Below are 14,250 nucleotides of genomic sequence, written 5' to 3'. Positions count from 1 at the left end.
GGGGGGGGGGGTGGGGGCAGTCATTCATAGATAAGCATGAATGAAGGGCAAAGAAGGTACAAAACCAGCCAGAAAGGTTTCGGATGCCTTCAGGAATTTATTCATAAAATTTAATTTTTTTTTAAGTCAAGAAGCCTTCCTTTATTGACTAAGTTTTCTGGTTTGAAGGCTACTTCATCTTTTGGCTTTGAGATACACATTCATCAAAGTACATAGGGAACACTTAAAAAAGAAGCTTTTAAAATTAAACCTACACTATTCATCAATAATCTTAGTTTTTCAATGTCTTTCATCTGCTGCAGTTCTTTCAAGGTTAGGGTTAAATCACACCCAGCTTCATAAACCAATGCTTCCAGAGTAACCAAATTATCACAGAGAACCAGCAAGCCAGGAATATTCCTCTCCATTCCAAGTCGAATAAGCGACAATGCACAGTCAACCTAAAAGGGAAAGGAGACAGTAAGTCTCTGAGTTTTATGTCTTCTTTCGCATATTTTCTAAAGTAAAAGCTCCAGTATAGAATCTAACTCTTACAGTCATTTTATATAAAATCACATTATCAATAATGTTCTTATTTAGTACAAAAACATTAGACTTCTTTACAAAATATACCAGCACCAAACTGCCTCAAAAGAATTAAATAATCTGCAAGAAATACTGAAATAAAAATAAAAGACAATCATCTTCAATTCATAGAGCATTACAGTTTTCAGAGCTGTTTTACATGTATTTGCCTACTTAGTTCTCAAAACATTAACAAGCTTGGGATGGGGTGTGGGGACCATAGATATTAACAATAAGTGATAATGGGCTTCCCCTGGTGGGTCAGTGGTAAAGAATCTGCCTGCAGGAGATGCAAGTTTGACCACTGGGTGGAGAAGTCTCCCTGGAGAAGGAAATGACAATGCACTCCAGTATTCTTGCCTGGGAAATCCCATGTACAGAGGAGCCTGGCAGGCTACAGTCCATAGAGTCACAAGAGTCAGACATAACTTAGTGATTAAACCACCACCAGTTCGTGATAATGTGAAATTAATCTGTATTCATTAGACCATTCTGCCCCCAAAAGAACGTTTTGCTTCCATATTCCTGTTCAGTACCTCTTCTTTCACAATGCCACCCATATATGACATTCAATAAATACTTGATGAATGACTAACTCTATACAACTATTTAGACCTTCTTAGAGCAAAACAAAGAACAATTTTCCTATAGATGCTCAACATACAGCAATTCCACTCCTATCACCTAATCCGATTTATAAAATGACATATGCTCATTGACAGCAAAGTCATCTAATGCTGCCTTAACCCACAGTGCCTTATACTGCTCCTTACTTACTCCTTGACTCCTAGGATAATGATTATTTACTGAGGGCCTACTAGGAACTGAGTACCATTCTAAATGTTAGGAACATAAAACTGAGTAAGATGAGATCTCTTCTTTCAAAGATATCTCCATCTCATAGGGAAACACAATCTGGTAAATTAATGACTCAAGTGGAGTAAGGGTGTCTGGGATCTCAAAGAAGAGGGCATGCAGCCCAACCTGAGAGTCATAAAGCCATCCAGAGGAGAGACCACTTAAAATGAGTTTTAAAGAATCAGTGGATATTAGTAAGTGAACAAAGAAGAAGGGCAGGAGAACAGCATGAAAGGGAGAGATGCGTGAGTGTTGTGAAAGTACAGTCATTTTCATAAACTGAAAACAAAAAAGAAAAGGTATGAAGTGAAGGGGTGAAAAACAAGGCTAGAGTAGCTGGGAAGAGTCGGATAAAAAAGAACATCATTTGTTAAGTTAAGGAGTTTGCAGTTTACCTTGAAACGCAAATCCGAAGGATTTTTGACTGAGGCATGTCATAAACAGGCCTATACTTTGGAAATAATATTCAGTAAGTGTTTATTGAATTAATGACAAATCAAATATGAATGAACTAGAAATGGGCTGGACCGAAATAAGAAAACTAGTTAGGAGAACAGTGATTACTAGCATCAGAAGACTCTTCACTAGTGACAAGAATAGCCCCCAGGGGACAGCAATATTTAAGGGACAAGTCAAAGACCCTGGGCCACATGGAGGAGAGGATTGTGAATGGCTCATACAAAGACACAGAAGAGAGTGAAATGATATCACAGAAGCCTAAGGGGAAGACAATGCAGGGATGAAGGGGCAGTGGTGTCAAAGGACAATGCTGTTGAACAACAAATGAGGGGGATCTGCCATTAAAAGGCTAACAGGGGGCCTTACTGATGGTATTTCCATGGAGTGGCAGGAGCAGCCAACACCAGGGAAATGAGCAAACACTGAGAAAGTGATTACCAGGAGCAGAGTGGCTGTGTCTGAGTCGAGCTGTGATAGAAAGAAGATAGCTAAAACAGAAGCCAGGAAGAATATATACACACAAAATAGTAATGACTTGAACTTTATGTTCAAAAAAGGTTGGGGGGAGAAAGTAGGTAATAGACCAGAGGTTGAAGATAAGAGGACAGAGAGAGAGATGAATGCCGGTACAATCCTGAGCAGCGAGTGGGGAGTGTGGAACCTAGAGGACAGGGGAGGAAATACGTTCCAGTGAATCAAAGAAGAGGGACCTCTTCCTCTGAGAAAGCTGGAAAGAGTAGGGCAAATGGAAATGATTTCTCAACTTTCTCCATGAAATACAAAGCACAGTCATTACTGAAAATAATGAGGGATGCATTGGGGAGAGAAAAGAGTGAAAACGGGGGAGAGGAAACAATCACAGTACAGAGAAAAAAACTCCAAGCAGTATTACAGATCCACCCAAAGCCCTTCTAAGACTCAGGAATTGACAGATAAGGAAGTTAAAAACAGAGAAGAACTGCATGTTCAATTGAAAAGAGTGGTGCAAACAAACATAAGGGGGAAAACAACCAGTAGAGAAGGCATGAGGCAAAAGAGAAGGGATCTGGCAATACCCCAACAAAGTACATTTAATGTGAGAAAGGCCGCATCCACCTGTATACCAATTAAAAAAAAACAAAAAACTCAGAAAATCTCAGAACGTATGAAGAAACCTGATGCACACAATACAACTTTGTTTAAGCAGAACTTTGACGTGCTTGAACATGCAGCACATCAGCAATCTGAAACTACCCATTTTGTGATCCAGATCTGGGTTTCTAACATCAACTCTGTATTGGTTGCTTTCCAAAATACTTACCAAAGTAAAAATGTCTGAAAATCAAACTACTGACACCTTAAAGCAGGATCTACTACAACTTACCTAATTATACCACATACCCCAAGCCCTTACTAGATAAATGTCACCACTAAATGTACACATTTTCGTAAACCAACAAACAAGTTTTCAAAAGCCAAATAGGCACAAAGGAAGAAGTAGTCCTACATCAATTAAATCTCTAAAAATGAAAAAGATAAAAGTGTGTCAGATACCACTTCAATTATAGCACAAACCACGTGAAACATCGATACATAAAACAAAGCTAAAGAACAGTATCTCAATTATAAGCATTTCTAAATCACTAAAAGGATGAAAGAAACTATACAGCCAACTAAATAAAGCATCACCAAATCACTTTCTTCTCTTTACAATTATTCTTAATCACTAAAACAGAAATCAAGAGGTCTAGAAATTATAGACTTCAAAATTTTGTATTTCAGAAACTGCTATTTTTTTTTTCCGCTTTTGTTTTTAACAGACTTCATGTTTTAGAGCAGTTGTAGGTTGACAGCAAAAATGAACAGGAGGTACAGAGACAGCCCACATTAACCCTGCCCTCACACATACGCAGCCTCCTGCATCACCAATATCCGCCCCAGGGAAGCGCCTTTGTAACAGTCGATGAACCTATACTCACACACCGTTATCGCTCAGTGTTCACCATTTACATGAGGGTTCACCCTTGGTGTTTCCTTTCTGTGGATTCGGACAAATGTATGACAGGTACCCATCATTACAGTAACATAGAGAGTATTTTCACTGCCTTGAAAATCTTCTGTGTTTTGTCTATTCATCCCTCCACCACCAACCTCTGGCAAGCACTGAACTTTTTACTGCCTCCATCATTTTGCCTTTTCCAGAATGTCACACAACCGGTATCAAGCAGTATGCAGCCTTTTCAGACTGGCTTCTTTAACTCAGAATAGGCATTTTAGGTTTCTCCACTGCTTTTCATGACTTGATTGCTCACCTCTCTTTTAGAGCTGAGTAATATTTCACTGTGTGGATGTACCACTGTATTTATCCACCTGCCCACTAAGACATCTTGGTTCATCAATTGTAACATATCACTCAAATAAAAGATATTAGTAACAGAGATAACTAGTGAATAAGTGGGGGGATGAGGGGAGTATATGGCAACTCTGTACTTTCTACTCAATTTTTCTAGAAATCAAAAACATCTCTAAAAAATAAATTATTAATAAAACAACCAAATAAAGAAGATAAGTGTAAAAAATAATTCATTTTGCATTCCAGTATAGGTCTTTTCCTCTGTTAGTGCTATTTTTTAAACCCCTGAATAAATATTTTGCAACACTAATTTCAGTCATTAAACACTAAAATTGGTATTGGCAGAAAAACAGACATACAAATCAATAAAACAGAATTGAGAGTCTAGAAATAAACCCACATATACATGAACAATTAATTTATGGCAAAGGAGCAAAGAACATACAATGGAGAGAGGACAGTCTCTTTAATAAATGGTGTTGGGAAAACTGGACAACCACATGAGAAAGAATGAAAGTAAGACTATTACTTCATACAAAAAAATCAACTCAAAATGGATTAAAGACTTGAATGTAAGACCTGAAACTCTAAGACCTTTAGAAGAAAACAGAGGCAGAACATTCTTTGATATCAGTCTAGCAACATCTTTCTGGATCTATCCTCAGGCAAGGGAAACAAGAGAAAAAAACAAATTAGTGGAACTATATCAAAACTAAAGAGCTCTGCAAGCAAAGAGAACCATCAGCAAAATGAAAAGACAACCTACCAAATGGGAGAAGATATTTGCAAATCATATTTCTGATAAAGGGTTAATATCCAAAATATATAAAGAACTCATACAAATCAACACAAAAAACAAAAACACAATTAAAAAACAGGTATAGGAGCTGAACAGACATTTTCCAAAGAAGACATACAGATGCTCAACAGGCATGTGAAAAGATGTTGAAAATAATTAAAATTAGGCAAAAGCGAATCAAAACCACAGTGAGATATCACCTCATGCTCAAAACAATGCCCATTTTCAAAAAGGCAAAAAATAAGTGTTACATCTAGAAGTTCAGCTAAAAACCACAAAGTGCTCCAACAAAACTGGTTCAAACAAGATCCCTTTTCTCGTAAGCCAGAGACAACAGTCAACTATAGGTATTTGTAAATTCCTGTAAGTGTAAATCAAATGATGACTTTGTTCTTAAAAGGGATCTATCTACATGGTATACAACCTACATTTGCCTATACAAACTACAAAAATTGCACCTTTTCAACTCACTTGATAACTTTCATCAATTATTACCAGGTTGAGTTTCTCATGAATCAGCAAAGTAATAAGGCCTTTGCTTACCCTGACCCCTATGAATATCCTGACCCCTACCAATATCCTGCATCTGGTCATTTACAGACGCAGGATATTGGTCTAAGACTACAGTTTTTAACGGGAGCAGTACTGTCCACCAGGGGGACAGTACTAAGTTATCAAGTGAGAGGCAATTCTGCCTTTCCTAAGGATTAGTGGAACTCATACCATTAAATGGGTAGAAGCCAGGATGCCAGACATCCCACCGTGTACAGGGAAGTCCTACACAACCACCTCGCCCTAATTCCTGCCTACCTTCTCAAATATCCTGAAAAAAAAAAAAAAATTTACCATGAGTTGATCACATTCCATTCGTGATGTTTAATTCAGCAATACCCCTCAATCTATTGGCAAATGTCAGCTGTCTTGTTCAAAGTGATTTCTCACGGACTTTAGTCTCTTTTTTAGTGTATTCATGATGAAGCATTTATAGATTTTATCACCGTTAAGTCACTGTGTTAATTTTTTGGAGACTGTTTATGTAAATGAGATATGTCCATGATTCTCACATCAGGATAATAAGGAAGTATTACAAAATAGTTGCTACAGAAAAAAAATACTATGGATCTGAGAATTGAGAACCACTTTTTTAGGTTAATTTATCTTGCTTTCAGTCACTGAGAGCTGTGCAACTGTCCATTTTTATATGGACTTCATAAGAAAGATTGTGCAGAGACCTAGATTCCGTCTGGTTCTGCTACTGTGTGTCCCTGAGCAAGTAGTTCACTTTCTCCTCTGTGAATCTGTTTGTCTACCTATAACATAGAAAATCAGACCAGAACCCCTCCAGAGATTCTTTTCATTCTGGTATCTTAGAATTCTAAACATTTTCAAATGTCCTCAGTAGTCTTCCAAAAACCTGAAAAAGTCCATCATATATATTTTTGGCCACCCTCGAAAAAGCTGGATCTGTAATAATCCCATCAGCTCCAAAATAATTCATCTTCAATTCTATGAATACTAAAAAACAGGAATTAGACTAAGCAGAAATTCAAGAACTCTATCAAATGGAGACACAGGGCCACGACAGATACACTAACTAGAAGTTTAAACGAAGGGGTTTCTTCCTTCCTACAGTGCAACTGCTCTTGAGACCTTCTGGAATGGTCCTTCAAATGAAAACCTGATGTTAGGACAGGAGGTCCAAAGCCAAGACTATAAGTAGAATGAAAAAGACACCCACTAGCCAGACCCTGGATGAGATTTCAAGAGGCTCCGAACTATCAACTTCTATCCACCAGGATGAAGACAACTTTTGCTTCCATTTGCAGAGAATTCAATTAGTGGAATTTTTAATGGTCTCTCCTGGATGATTTTATTTGTTATCACTGAGTCTAGTAAGATCTAAGCCCCTAAAAAAAACCAAGGTACTGGAAAGGTAGGCAGCAAGCAGATCCAGAGTCACCCAGTCTATGAGTGGAAGAGATTCTCTTTTAGATCTCCTAAGCTTCGGTACTTCCCTAGTGGCTCAGTAGTTAAAGAATCCGCCAGCAATGAAGGAGACCTGGGTTTAATCCCTGGGCTGGGAAGATTGCCCTGGAGAAGGGAACGGCTACCCACTCCAGTATTCTGGCCTGGAGAATTCCATGAACAGAGGAGCTTGGTAGGCCACAGTCCACGGGGTCGCGACGAGTCAGACACGACTGAACAATCTTCACACACTCACAAGCTTTGGTACAACCCTCATCTGTCTCTTCCACACCCCTCTCTGATGAAGCTGGGACACATCTCAGCTTCATGGGAAACTGAGAGAAATCATGTCTTGGATTTCAGAGAAGCATTAGAAACCAAAGTTCAAACAGGGTTCCTGAAAAGCAAAGTAATCATCAACTACATTTCTGCAACATGACAGGGGGGCAAATCAAGCATTTCAACGTTGATAAAAAAATCTTTTAAATTAAAATGTTATGAAGCCTATTCAAGCATACATGGAAAATCTGTAACAGTGTGTACATACTTTGCAGCTTATACTTTATAAAGAAAGATTTTTGAACAACTTTTCTGCTATTTGCAGCCAGAACACACACTGAATGCGGAGCATCTGCCACAGCACTGCAGCCTCACCTGCCGGGCGTAATGTTCTATTTCCTCTGCTCTGCTCCCGTACCAGTCCATCACCTCCTCCACTGCCAGCCGGGAGCTCCGGTACCGCAGCAGCTCGGGCTGTGCGGTGTATAGGAACTCACTCTCATCCGGAAGACTCGGCTCAACCACCATTCTGCAGAGCACAGAAAAAACAACTAATAACTGGCTGAAATGCTGGGGAAAATGAGTTTATGAGAGAGAAAGAGAGGAAGACAGAGATAGGGAGAGAGCAGTTACTGAGACTGGCAGGATGGATGGATGGATGGATGGACACACTTGGGGGAGGGTGTGTTTGTGTGTGTTTTCCTATATGCACGGATACACAAGATAAATGGGAAATTTGCAGAATGCTTTAGTTTCCTATTAGCTCTCCCAATTAAAAAAAAAATCAGAATAGACAGTAAATAAAAAAAAAAATTATGCCCCCAATCAATCAAGTATTAAATAAAATCAGACTCACCCTGGGTAGCTTTAAAATGCACATGGCGGCGTACCTGCCACAGGCCAACTAAATCGCAATGACTGTGGTGGCCAGCCAGACCCAGTTCAGTAAAGACACCCCAAGGTGACTCTGAGCCAAATGTAAATTAAGAAGTCTTGTTTCCCAACTTCATAAAAATAAGAAGAAATATGCCTTATTTATGATGCTAATATAACTTTAGTAGGTATCAGCAACATAGTAATGCACTGATATTTGCAAAATTAGGAACTACTCTATACTACCTGCCAACAGGAGGGGAAAAGAAACAACATTAAAGGAAGGTACACAGGGAGAACATCACAGGGATCGTGAATTATGAGGCATTTTTACGAGGATGATGCTGGCCAATTCCCTTCAATGGTTAAGAACTAAAAAAGAAAAAAATAACAACTTAAACTAAGATATTTCAGATATAAATAGAGGGAAAGACCATGTTCCATTAGGGATATTCATTCATCTAAAGTAAGTCTGGGGTGAGTTGCCATTCCCTTCTCCAGGGGATCTCTCTGACCCAGGGATCAAACCAAGGTCTCCCACATTGCAGGCAGATTCTTTACCACTGAGCCACCAGGGAAGTCCCTAAAGTAAGTCAGTAAATCACAAGTGGTATAATTATTACTAATATATTACTAATATATAATATTATATATATATATAATATAATATAATATAATTGGAGTCAGCACTCAAATGCAATTCTATTACTGAAAGCTGTGAAATCTTGCAAAAATTAGTTAAAACTAGTCTAAGATTCATTTTATTCATATCAAAAATGGGGAATAACACTATGCAAGAATTTTCAAATTAATATAAATAAAATATGCAGAGAATATTGTCTGGCACAGAGCAGGTGTTTAACTTTTATTTACTTAGGTATTCTTTTCATTGGAATTATTAGCTGTTCTAGTATCTCACCATACCCAAAGCTCACAAATATTTGGGTGTTTTATCCACATGCCTCAGACAACCTACTGTAGTTAAAACTGGGTAGTCGTTTAACTAGTTTCGCAACTTGCGTTAACATCTGACCTGTGATTTCTCCTCATCTCTGAAGCATAAAAGTCACACCCAATCTCCTGAAATCTTCCCATTTCAGAGGAAAAATATCCACAAGCAACTTAAGAGTTCCTTTGATATTTTGTTTTCGGTCCTTAACTTACTGCCCTCTCAGCACTGTGAATTTGAACATTTTCTCCTCCTAGAAACATGCTTGTCTTCCATTCCAGCATGCCATGCCGTTACGCCATACTGTCAAGTCATGCACGTCCCATCTTTCTGGCTGCTCCTTTTCACAGTCATCTTTGCTAGACTCTCCTCCCAGAGCCGACTGTTAAATACTACCTCTTCCAAATTCTCCGGCTCTCCTGTCTTCTCACTATATTGTCTCTAGGTCTCCTGGTAGACTCTACAATATAAATTCACCAACATATTTTCACCCCTAACCCAGACTTCACTTGAAAGCACCAAAACTGCCCTTCTATTTGCTCTTAGGCATTTCAAATGCAACAAGGTCAAAACTGAATTCACGCTATCTCGAGGAAATAGTTATCTTTGTTAAAACAGAAACATGATTCTATCGTCCTCATGACTATTTGTAGCCTGTCACCTGCCTTAAAATATTCTAGCCTCATCTTGGTGCCAGTGTCACTTCTGTCCTGTACACTTCAACAATACAGGTCTTATTTTCAGTCCTTAAAGGGGCCCTTGCCTTGAGCCTCCCAAATGTTCTTCCCTCTCTTAAAACACTCCCTTCACTCATAAGCCAAACTCACCGGTCCACTGAGCTAAATCTTATCGATCCTTTGAATCTCAGATTTCACATCACTTCCTATGGAAAACTCTCCTTGACCTCCACCAAGTTTAGGTCTCCCAGTGGCCCTTGTACTTCACTTTCATAACACTCATCACATTAGTAATTTATTGCAGCAGCATCTTTCCTGCTAGATGATACACTTCATGAATACAGAAACGGCATGTTTTTCTTCCTTCAGTATTCTTAAATCAAGCAGAGGACAGAATTACAGTAGATCCTTGAGCGACATGAGTTTGAACGGTGTGGGTCCACTTACATTCAGGTTTTTTTTCCAACAGTAAATACTACAGTACTACGCCACCCATGGGTGGCCAAATCCATAGATGGGAACCTCGGGTATGGAGGGAAGATGGATTATAAGTCATAGGCAAACCTCTGACTTCACAGAGTGTCAGGCCCCACTAACCCCTTTGTTGTTCAAGGAGCAACTGTAAATGAAAAAGCCACAAGGTATCCCATAACCTCACTTGCAGATACAGAGAATCACCAGACGTAATCACCAGAGGTGGAAGATGCAAGGTGGGAGAAATGGTTAGGAGGTAGGGGAAAGGCAATAAAATAGATGAATTAAACAAGAAATGTCCTGCAAATCTGTATCAGCTTCAAAAACATCTTCTCTTTTGTCAGCCTTTTCCTAGCTTTTCATTTTTACAGTTGTTAAGACTCCCAGCACAGCAAGTTTAGCTTACAATTTAGCTTACTGTTGTCTGAGAAGAAATGCCCTTATTCCTTCTTATCTCTTTCTCAGAATCATAAAAAGGCACAGGCTAAGGAGAATTGGGAAGCATCACGTGACTGGAACAGGGCTCTCCTCAAAAAGCACCGTCTTAAAGTGAAGACCACACACCTTTCCTTCTACTGTATCTACCATCAATCTCCCACCTTTTTCAACTTATCTCTGTCTTCAATCTCTCATTACCCATGCCAACTGTGGATTTCTAGTTAAATATGGCTGACCTATACCATGCATTAAGCTTAAATTACACTGAAATGATGGTAAAAGACTAAAGGGGAGTGGGGGGTCACGTAAATGCTCAAAAAGGAAAGGAGTATATGGAGCAAAAGAAACGAAACCACTATCTTCCACTGAAGCAAGTCCACAGATAATGGCCATGACTAAAAACATCAAAAAGTAGCTATCAGTTCAGTTCAGTCGCTCAGTCGTGTCTGACTCTTTGCGACCCCATGAATCGCAGCACGCCAGGCCTCCCTGTCCTTCACCAACTCCCGTAGTTCACCCAGACTCACGTCCGTCGAGTCAGTGATGCCATCCAGCCATCTCATCCTCTGGCGTCCCCTTCTCCTCCTGCCCCCAATCCCTCCCAGCATCAGAGTCTTTTCCAATGAGTCAACTCTTCGCATGAGGTGGCCAAAGTACTGGAGTTTCAGCTTTAGCATCATTCCTTCCAAAGCAATCCCAGGGCTGATCTTCTTCACAATGGACTGGTTGGATCTCCTTGCAGTCCAAGGGACTCTCAAGAGTCTTCTCCAACACCACACTTCAAAAGCATCAATTCTTTGGCTCTCAGCCTTCTTCACAGTCCAACTCTCACATCCATACATGACCACAGGAAAAACCATAGCCTTGACCAGACGGACCTTTGTTGGCAAAGTAATGTCTCTGCTTTTGAATATGCTATCTAGGTTGGTCATAACTTTCCTTCCAAGGAGTAAGCGTCTTTTAATTTCATGGCTGCAGTCACCATCTGCAGTGATTTTGGAGCCCAGAAAAATAAAGTCTGACCTGTTTCCACTGTTACCCCATCTATTTCCCATGAAGTGATGGGACCGGATGCCATGATCTTCGTTTTCTGAATGTTGAGCTTTAAGCCAACTTTTTCACTCTCCACTTTCACCTTCATCAAGAGGCTTTTTTTAGTTCCTCTTCACTCTCTGCCATAAGGGTGGTGTCATCTGCGTATCTGAGGTGATTGATATTTCTCCCAGTAATCTTGATTCCAGCTTGTGTTTCTTCCAGTCTAGCATTTCTCATGATGTACTGTGCATATAAGTTAAATAAGCAGGGTGACAATATACAGCCTTGACATACTCCTTTTCCTATTTGGAAGCAGTCTGTTGTTCCATGGCCAGTTCTAACTGTTGCTTCCTGACCTGCATACAAATTTCTCAAGAGGCAGATCAGGTGGTTTGGGATTCCCATCTCTTTCAGAATTTTCCACAGTTTACTGTGATCCACACAGTCAAAGGCTTTGGCATAGTCAATAAAGCAGAAATAGATGTTTTTCTGGAACTCTCTTGCTTTTTCCATGATCCAGCGGATATTGGCAATTTGGTCTCTGGTTCCTCTGCCTTTTCTAAAACCAGCTTGAACATCAGGAAGTTCACGGTTCACATATTGCTGAAGCCTGGCTTGGAGAATTTTAAGCATTACTTTACTAGCGTGTGAGACGAGTGCAATTGTGTGGTAGTTTGAGCATTCTTTGGCATTGCCTTTCTTTGGGATTGGAATGAAAACTGACCTTTTCCAGTCCTGTGGCCACTGCTGAGTTTTCCAAGTAGCTATACAATTCTGTTATTCAGAGACTGGAGTAAATAATAGAACATTCCTTTAAAAGAATTCAAAGTAGTTGCTTCAGGAGAGCAGGATACAAAAAAAGGGGAACAAAGGAGTATGGTTGTTGTTTTTTTAACAAAATTTGCAGAAAATCTTAAACTTTTAATCTATTTGCAACTACACAGAACTTTAATAAAAAAAAAAAAATTTAAAGCATGTAACAGCAAAAACACAGGGCATTCGATTGCTATTATAACCAAACTCATCAGAGTGAAAAAGGTTAACTAGGAGTTAGATATGCTATGCACTTAGATATCAACAGCGAAAGATACAGAATGAAGGGGGAGTGCCAACATGAAGAAAGTCCCAAATTTCACTTGCAATGATCACACTACTGCTTAGGGCTTTTATTTATCATTTATCAGACAGTTCATACACATAGCTTAAAAAAATGTAAAAATATAAGATGACTCATATCAAATGTAAAAATGAGCAATGAGCATTTATCTGACTTTGAAGAGTAAGGCAATAAAGGGATTCAAATGCCCCTTGTACGGGCTTTCAGCCCCACACCTCATCACCCACCCACTTCTACAGAACTTGATGCCTCAATGTTCTGAGGCTTTCCACGGTAAAGTCTTATAAAAGTGAAAATCAAAACTGAATCAAGAACAAAACTGCACACATACCACAATAACAGCTATGAAAATCATACCTGTATATGTCAAAGACCGAAAAGGAATACCTCAGAATGAGAAGAGCTGTTACATAAGGACCACTTGTAGAATAACTCCTTGGTAGCCATTCAATATTTTTTCATTAAATTTTTTAACATACCTTGAGTACAGTCAAGCTGTTAAAAAATGTCCCTCAAACTCTCAAGCAGGGACCACCATCCAGTAAACCACCCACCGCACACCACCTGCACTGGGCCTGCTATTCATCCATCCTACAAGGACATGAAGCGCTCTCCCCCTGGCTCGTTCTTACCTGCACTCCAGCTCCTCACACCAGTCTTCATCTCGGTGCTTATGTTCGTGCCAAGGAACGATCACCAAGGAATCACCGTCATAACTTAACATTTCAAAAAAAAGCACATACATTTAAAAGACACATTACCTCAATGACTGGAAACATAAGGAACATAATACAAAAGTAATCAATCCTGTAACCTTAAACTCCAAGATTTCTTTTTATGGTATCTTAAGTAGTATATGACACATATCATATACAATAGGCAAATAAAAAATCCAAACTGCTGATTTCTCTTTGATAGTAAAATGGTTCAAAAAGAAAAGGAAAATTCAAAACAAAAAAGTTAACGAGAAACTAAAGGTGGTATGGCTGAGTTCACTCAAACATTCTAAAATATTTATCAAAACTCCATATTTTATATTTTTAATGCTAACATAAATGGTCCCCTGCTCTCAAAAACTGTACAGCCTGACTTCCTGTGATCACAGAACTGTTCTCTAACTGGGTTATCCAATACAGTAACTGCTAAGCTACATATATTCATATCAATCATTTGAAATGTGACACTGATACCAAGAAACTTTTAATACTTTTTAATTAATTTTATTTAAAATTTAAATAGCTACATGTGGCTGGTGGTGCCTATACTGGACAGCCTAACAGCCAGAAGTGAAGTGAAAGTCACTCAGTCATGTCTGACTCTTTGCAACCCCGTGGACTATACAGTCCATGAAATTCTCCAGGCCAGAATACTGAGTGAGTAGCCTTTCCCTTCTCCAGGGGATCTTCCCAACCCAGGGATTGAACCCAGGTC

General features: G+C 39.3%; 1 protein-coding gene across 2 annotated transcripts in view; it reads right to left on the bottom strand.

Annotated features, from left to right (window-relative positions):
• NBAS (NBAS subunit of NRZ tethering complex) overlaps positions 1-14,250 on the bottom strand; it is a 333,473-nt gene that overhangs the window by 195,846 nt on the left and 123,377 nt on the right. For both annotated transcript variants that reach the window (XM_019970679.2, XM_070799115.1), the window contains 3 exons: positions 13,452-13,535; positions 7,632-7,785; positions 255-440 (listed from right to left, as the gene is read on the bottom strand). In XM_019970679.2, coding sequence (XP_019826238.2) covers positions 255-440; positions 7,632-7,785; positions 13,452-13,535 — 424 coding nt within the window. The remainder of the gene's footprint in view (positions 1-254; positions 441-7,631; positions 7,786-13,451; positions 13,536-14,250) is intronic.

The sequence above is a fragment of the Bos indicus genome, chromosome 11 (genome assembly GCF_029378745.1).
Source record: "Bos indicus isolate NIAB-ARS_2022 breed Sahiwal x Tharparkar chromosome 11, NIAB-ARS_B.indTharparkar_mat_pri_1.0, whole genome shotgun sequence".
NCBI classification, from domain to species: Eukaryota; Metazoa; Chordata; class Mammalia; order Artiodactyla; family Bovidae; genus Bos; species Bos indicus.
This window is presented reverse-complemented; position numbering and strand designations above follow the sequence as displayed.